The sequence below is a fragment of the Triticum urartu genome, chromosome 6A (genome assembly GCF_056163025.1).
Source record: "Triticum urartu cultivar PI428250 chromosome 6A, HENAU_Tu73, whole genome shotgun sequence".
NCBI classification, from domain to species: Eukaryota; Viridiplantae; Streptophyta; class Magnoliopsida; order Poales; family Poaceae; genus Triticum; species Triticum urartu.
The window spans coordinates 539,710,492-539,718,456 of record NC_141878.1 but is presented as its reverse complement, the minus strand read 5'-3'; the positions used below and the strand labels follow the sequence as shown (position 1 = coordinate 539,718,456).

Here is a 7,965-nt window from a genome sequence, read left to right as displayed (position 1 = left end):
TGGGCAATAAGTGATCTGCATGCCATTTAGCTACTGCTGCTGGCTGTCGCTGAGTAGGACAGACAGCGCTGATCCTGGTAGACACCCGAAATTACAAGCTTTAGACAAGGTGTACGTGCCATGTTTCAGACACAATCGACCGGTGTCCCCGGACAGCAGCAGTCAAATTGATCGATGTTGAAGGAGTACCATCTATTTGTTGACAGCAAAACTCCACTATAAGTGGCCTGGGTCAGGTGTACTAGGCCTAATCTCTGTCATTATCAACGTGTAAAGTAAGGGACAACTCCATCCGTACGCCACAAAGTTCATCAACACTGGCTACTTGCCCGCTTAGATTTAGGTATATAGAATAGTGGCCAACGTAGACTATCAGCCTAGTACTTATCAGACTGCTCCGTCTCCATCAGGGCATATTAGCTAGCAAGAAGCGATATTCTTGAAGACAACTTGGTTAGGGCATGTACAATGGTTGATAAGATGGTCTTATCTTAAGTTTTATATGTAATTTACAGATGAGAAAAAAAGATGTCTATAATGAGTCATTTCTTAGTCTTATCTTCAATAACTAGTTATTCTTAAAAATATGATGAGACATACTTGTCTTTTCTTAAATAAAAGAAGGCAAGCCTTTTCTTACTAGTTCTCTCTCCTCCACCTCATTATTTATCCTACGTGGCACTCCTAAGATAGCATCATTGTATATGCGGTAAGCTACTTGAAGTTGCGGCCCTCACGCTGATCCGTTTAGCTAACTAACTGGGGCATATCTCGCTTGCTTTGGTCCCTACAGTTTTGTTTTGTACGTCCAGACAGCTTTGTTCCCCGTTCCATACTGACGATTGACCAAAGTGATTTATAACAAATTAAGCTGTGTCGTAATTTCCTACGTCCCGGCCTTCTCCCTCGCGCGGTCGCGCCTATAAATTGGGAACTCACGCCGGCCTCAGAGCGCACACACACTCTCTGCTTCAGCTAACCAGCACAAGCACACATACAGAGAGAGAGAGAGAGAGAGAGAGAGAGAGAGAGAGAGAGAGAGAGAGAGAGCGATGGCAATTCCTGCTAATGCTGCTGCCTCGTTGAGCTTCCCGGTGATCAACATGGAGAAGCTTGAGACCGAGGAGAGGGGCGCCGCCATGGGGCTCATCGGCGACGCCTGCGAGAACTGGGGCTTCTTCGAGGTGACACTGCCCCCCACACACATAGAATTCTCTTATAGCAGAGTGATTTATTAACGCAGTGCTTGATAATTCTGGACATGATTAACTGAGGGTATATGTGTGCAGCTGCTGAACCATGGCATCTCGCACGAGCTGATGAACGAGGTGGAGCGGGTGAGCAAGGCGCACTACACGGCGTGCCGAGAGGACAAGTTCAAGGAGTTCGCGGCGAAGACGCTGGAGGCCGGCGAGAAGGGCGCCGACGTGAAGGACGTGGACTGGGAGAGCACCTTCTTCGTCCGCCACCTCCCCGCCTCCAACCTCGCCGACCTGCCCGACCTCGACCACCACTACAGGTACGCACGCACGCACGCGTGATTACTTAATTAATTAACTACGGCTACTTGATCACTAAGTAATAACATAAGAGACAACAGATAGCATCAGATTCCACAGATTGATTCAACTCTTTCTGACGAGGCAGCCTATTGTTAGTCCTCACACGTACAGCAGCTCAAAAAACACCATGCAGCAATTATAGTACTGCCACTGGGATATCAACAGGAGATAAGATTGGTTGCGCAAATCAGAATCGTACTAATTTGGCAGCAGGAACCAACACGATTGGAATGGAATCATCTTTTTAGAAAGTGACACTTGTTTGCCTTTTTCGTGTCGTCGTTGCAGGCAAGTGATGAAGGAATTCGCGGCGGAGATCGAGAAGCTGGCGGAGAAGGTGCTGGACCTGCTGTGCGAGAACCTGGGCCTGGAGCAGGGCTACCTGAAGCGAGCATTCGCCGGTTCAAGGGGCCCGACGTTCGGCACCAAGGTGAGCAGCTACCCACCGTGCCCACGCCCCGACCTGGTCGCCGGCCTCCGCGCGCACACCGACGCCGGCGGCGTCATCCTGCTGTTCCAGGACGACCAGGTGAGCGGGCTCCAGCTCCTCAAGGATGGAGCATGGGTGGACGTGCCGCCCATGCGCCACGCCATCGTCGTCAACATCGGCGACCAGCTGGAGGTGATCACCAACGGGCGGTACAAGAGCGTGATGCACCGCGTGCTCACCCGCCCCGACGGCAACCGCATGTCCCTCGCCTCCTTCTACAACCCCGGCGCGGACGCCGTCATCTTCCCTGCCCCGGCGCTCCTCGAGGAGCTGTCGGAGGAGGAGGCGGAGCGCGCCGGGAGCGCCGTGTACCCGAGGTTCGTGTTCGAGGACTACATGAACCTGTACTTGCGCCACAAGTTCGAGGCCAAGGAGCCGCGCTTCGAGGCCATGAAGGCGGACGCCGCGCCCATCGCCACTGCGTGACTAGTGGACTGCGCGCGCATAAGTTCATGTGCTCGTACGTGCCAGTACTCAGACAAAAGTATTTTCAGACTTGTGTTGTGGTGTGTACTGTAAGATATTATGCGTGTAATGTTGTCACTGGTATTTTTCTTATTTGCTTTTCTAAAGGGTACTATGTTTCAGTTCACTTTCCTTTTAATTCAAACGTATGAATCAAGTTTTGATTGTTTACCACATGTTCCATGTGGTGATTAAAACCATTCATTCAGTAAAGGACATCAACACCAACAAACATACTCGCCATACCATGCATTGAAAACCACAATAGCCATAGTGTTGAGATGATCTACAAGTAGTTAAACAAGCATCGGTTTTGCTCATGCAATACATGCTTCCATCCATCACCATCAATTCAGAGTGTTGGAGGGATCAGACCATCACACAGAACAACACAAATGAGATGTCTTAGTCGCCGTACCAATAACCAGTCAATAGCTCTCCTTGAAAGACACACCAAGTACCAAGATCTGGAGGGAGTCATCGTATTTGTGGACACAAACTCTAGGCCTTTCTCTAGAGTTGGATCGGACATCATCAAGGTTGGGAGGGACTGGAGAGACCATTCAAAATGCCATCGCCCAAGCACCTTGTCGATGTCAACATGGAACAAAAACCTAAGAAAAATGAGACAGACCTCTTACCCTCGCACGGGGAAGAGGAAGAAGACCAAACAAAAGTAGGTAGGAAAACTTTAGAGGCGGCGGATAGGGTTAGGAACCCTAAGGTGAGGCTCCATTTTGGTAGCGTTACATCAATGCCCTCCCTGATCACGCATGAGATAAGATGGTGTTCCTTGTCCCCTCCTTGGAGTCAATCCATGCTCAGTTGATCAACCAAGGCAAGCCCACAAAGTGCCACTGCACTAGCACCTAATGGCATGACCGCATACAGCTCGATGAGGTCAACACAATTTAATTTAGTTTAGAAGATAATTAATTGTAAAAGACAGAATTATCCCTTTTATTTTTAAGAGGGGGTATTCTAAAGCAAATCCTTTTCTAACACACATCATTTTGTATAACGTTCATACACATTTTTCAATCAAACTCACAAACATACAATACATTATGAACATTTTCCTCAAGACCCATGAACATTTTTTATTATTTTTTATTTTTTTCTCTATAAATCGCAAATATTTTTTATTAAAAATGTAAATATTTTTCTAATTCATCAACATCCTTTCAAATTTGTGAATTATTATTCTAAATTCACAAACATAATTAAAACTATGAAATTCTTGAAACCCAAAAACATTTTCTAAAAATTATAAACATCTTTGAAATTTGTAATCATTTTTTTGTTTTTGTACACTATTTAAAATCTCTGAGAGGTTTTTAAATTTGAGGAAATAATTGAAATTGTGAAAATTCTTCATATTCGTAATTTTAAAAAATTGGGACAAACATATTTTGATTATATGATATTTGTTTGGCAACATATGACTTCTATTTTTCCCTTGTTATTTTATATTAGACATAATGTTTCCAAAATTAAGAAACTTGTCGAACCACACATAAAAAATTGTGTTCTTGCTATCGAATAGGAGAAGGATTAAGTGATACTCGGGTAGCCTGCCCACGCTCATAGGATGCACGTTCTAGTATAGAGCATGCAATAGGAGCTCCCTATGAGAGCATTATAACGTCTTGAACGCTAGGCGCTTGGGGAGACGCGAGGATTGATTTCATATTGCAATCCCTGCCGATTGGCAGTTGGGCTGCGAAAACCCATCATGAGCTGCGGCATCAATGCAAAAGCATGTGTTGTTTGCTTTTGCTTTTCTTTCCACAACGACCTTAATGTCTATTAATATATGCTTTTAGCTCCTCTAAGGAAATGTATTTATTTAGTGTGTGGCGTTGGACGCTATCGCGCTTTGAAAGTAAATTTATCTCTAAATAGTTTTTTGATGAGATGATAATATGGTTAGTGGTACAAATGACAGGTGCTAAAAGCTTATCCTAGTTTATTGGTTCTTTGGAGGTATTATTAAGAAGATGGTTGAACCCCCACTTCAAAAAGGATAAAAAGACATGTTTTTTTGACGACTCAGAGCTTTGGTTTTACTTTATTTGAGTCATAGGACATCACACTACTAAAAGGGGTCGAGGTGCTCGAATGAAGGTGCCAAAATATGCTAAAATCATATACCAGCCACCCTACACCTACTACTGCAAATTACATATATCTCATCGCCTAATGTGCACATGGGCAGCCTCCCCGTGCCCATGGGGTTCAGGGGTTGTGCCCGGTCCATGGCTAAGTCTCTGGACACCCCATGGGCGAGGGCCGCACGCACCTAGCGCACATGAGATTAGGTGTACCTGGTGCACCTACTTATTTTTGTTTTTAGATAAACGGTCAAATGGTCGTCCCTTTTATGTGAACTATGTCAAACATCTGCTGAAAACCGTCGTGTTTGATAAAATTTATCCAATTTATTCAACTTTGTTTTAAAATGTATGTCGGCAATTTTGGATGGCCGGTTCCCCCATCATTGTCCGTGGACTGGTCCCTATCAGTCCGCGAAGAAGTACTCCGTGTCCAATTTGGAGAACAACTTTGGAGATGCCGATCACTCTTTTTTTGCTTCATATCCTATAAAGCTGTTATGGTTTGTCGACACAGTAGAAAGCACGCCCGAGTAAATTCCTTGTCTTGATAAAGAATAATCCATGTGCTTTGGTGGGAGGTGTTATATTTCGACTCTATCTAGGGGGTGTTTGTTTCCAAGGACTTTTTTGTGTAGGGACTAGAAAAAGTCTCTCTTAAAGACTTTTTTTTACCAAACGAGAGGGACTTTTTAGGGACTAAACTAGGCATTTGGGACTAAATGAAGAAGACTCTCAAGAAGAGTCTTTTTGGGACTTTTCCAACAATGCCCCTCCATGCACCCATTGGCCCGCCACCCCATGGTGTTGTTTGATTGTTATTTTTCTATGTACTAGGGGCAACATGGTCATTTAATAACCTCTAGGAAGGGACTAGGGACTTTTTAGTCTCTGAAAACAAACAGAGAGAGACTTTTTAGTGACTAGAGACTTTTTAGTTGGGACTAGAAAAAGTCATAGGACTAGAGAACCAAACACCACCCTAATTGATTTTCTTATGCTTAATTAATAAATGAGTCAATAAATTAGTCTTTATTTAAAAAAGAGAGTAAATCTCATGTTTTACTAGCTGTTAAGCGCATGGAGTGCACATGCATAACCGTCATTTCGTGCACATGAACGCTACAGTATTCCATGACAAAAGGACATCGTATCAACCGTACCCACACAGCCATCATCTCTCTCACTCACGCATTCATGGGTGGGTCCGGGTACTTGGATCATGCAACTGACGCCCATTGGCCCTTTGCGTCCTCTGAGAATTTTCCTGAGCCCCTCGTGAGAAACGGTCCTACTGCACGCGAATGGGGCATGGGCCGCCGATCCGGGCTGGTTGGTACAGGGATAAGATGATGAGACTGGCCACATATATATCTTGCTCGTTCGGTTTCGTTTGGACTTCATTTTAAATGTTTTCGTAAGTTACAATTGCCAAACGTTCAGATTCTTATTCCTGATGAGCTCTAGTTGGTCATGGCGAGCTGAAAACTTGCAGTTCTTTTTTCGAAAAGGAGGGTTACCCCGCCTCTGCATCAAATGATGCACACAGCCATCGACAAAATGGTCATGTGTTAATGCATGTAGCCTAAGTCTCATGATCCGGTTACGTCCAACCATCTTCCGCCATAAATATTTTGTTGCGACTGTTTTACAAAAATATATTGCATATGCTTCAGTGGCGCGGATGCCAAAATTCTATTGTCGTCATCAAGTGCTACCAGTACTTAATTACTTTCTCGATCCCTATCTGGAATTCCCGCCAAGAAGTTAACAGGGAGCATATATGCAAATATTATTTGCATGCGCCTGTAAGAAGGCAAAGTTATTCGACCACTACAATAACATGCAGGTGTTAGTATTTTACAAACAGATAATACAGGACGAAGCTGCCGGGCTTGTTCACGAGAGGAACAATTAGTCTAGTCCGGAGGGAATCGCGCCTACACATTCTGCTTTTGTAGAGCGATCTTGTTATAGAAACAGGCGAAGAAATTCGTTCTGGTTACGTTGGTCGATTATTAAGGTTTGTGCGTGCGATCTGGGAAGGACCGCCGGCAGGAGCCCAGAGGGACGGATTAGATTCGGATTCCCGGCAGTTTGCAAAAGTTTTCTCTGGAAAGCATATGTACCTAGAAATATATAGATCACAATCTCAGAAATCTCACGTGCTTATTATACTTGGCCTTGGCCTGCAACCAACTGAAAGGCGGACGTTGGTTCGTAGGGATCGAATATGTTTTTGGACCATCTGGCTGTACAAGTATCGATTGGAGATAATTGTATCTATAGTCCTTGTAGTCGCTAGCGACGTCTAACTTGATCCTGGAATTTGCGTATTGCTTTAATACGGTTCCGATACAAGAAAATACGTAATCAATATGGTCTCTGAGGTTGAAACAGCAGTCCTGGCTCTACACATTGCATACGTATCTCATATTTCTATAGTTGACGGGCTCATTTGTCTGTGGGCCGAGAAAAAACAAAAAAGGGCGCCGAGATATAAAAGGAAAAAAATTGTAGGCGGGGATTCGAACAGGCTCTACCCTATCGTTGGGCGTGGTAGCCAGCATGCCGACTGCAGGATCTTGTGAAATATCGGGATGCTTCGTCCTTTATATAGACACAGTTGTCTTTTAAAAAATATCATGAATTTATATAATGTTCATGAGTTTTTAAAAAACCATTCATCGACTCAAAAAATGTTCATGATTCAAAAATAAATGTCTGTACCTATAAAAAATGTCCACGAATGTTTTTAAAAATATTCATAACAACTTTTGGGAATATTAGAAAAATGTTCACTGATTAAAAATATATTCATGAATTCATAAAATGTTCGTGACAAACAAAAACTGTTTATGAATTTCAAACCTTGTTCCCCAATTTCAAGAAAAGTTCGTCTATGCAAAAAAAAAGGAAACTTGTTGGCGAGTTCTAAAAAACTTTATCAGTCCATCGTTGTTGGGAATTTTACCAAAGTATGCAAACTTTTATTGTTACATTGTATAAACATTTGAAATTTTCACATTAACTATTTGTAAACTATGCAAACTTCTTTTAACATTTTTTTTGAAAATTTCACATACATTATTTGGAAATATGTGAGTATTTCCTTTAAATGTCACATTTATTTTCAGAATAGGAATAAACATCCCACTGAACCTTGTTGGGAATTTTATCAAACTATGTACAATGTTGCTGCCATATGAGACGACAGCCTTGTCCTGCTCGTCCGAATGGACCCATATGTCAGTGGGATGTATGATAAATAAAGAAAAAAAGGAGGGGGGGGGGGGGGGGTTGCGCCGGTAAAGTGTGTGCTAACAACCAGACC

General features: G+C 43.4%; 1 protein-coding gene across 1 annotated transcript; it reads left to right on the top strand.

The window, feature by feature from the left end:
- The first annotated feature begins 953 nt into the window (after nt 1–953).
- LOC125514798 (1-aminocyclopropane-1-carboxylate oxidase 3) lies at nt 954–2,644 on the top strand. Its single transcript, XM_048680149.2, has 3 exons — nt 954–1,184; nt 1,290–1,519; nt 1,851–2,644. Exons 1-3 carry the CDS (start codon nt 1,053–1,055, stop codon nt 2,476–2,478), a joined length of 990 nt encoding a protein of 329 aa, XP_048536106.2. The 5' UTR covers nt 954–1,052; the 3' UTR covers nt 2,479–2,644.
- Nucleotides 2,645–7,965: the final 5,321 nt, after the last annotated feature.

What these genes read in the sequence shown, in the direction of transcription:
- LOC125514798 (XM_048680149.2), top strand. Translation starts at nt 1,053, where the DNA reads ATGGCAATTCCTGCTAATGCTGCTGCCTCGTTGAGCTTCCCGGTGATC. An exon ending in AGAACTGGGGCTTCTTCGAG is followed by an intron (nt 1,185 to 1,289) that starts GTGACACTGCCC and finishes ATATGTGTGCAG; the next exon opens with CTGCTGAACCATGGCATCTC. An exon ending in GACCTCGACCACCACTACAG is followed by an intron (nt 1,520 to 1,850) that starts GTACGCACGCAC and finishes TCGTCGTTGCAG; the next exon opens with GCAAGTGATGAAGGAATTCG.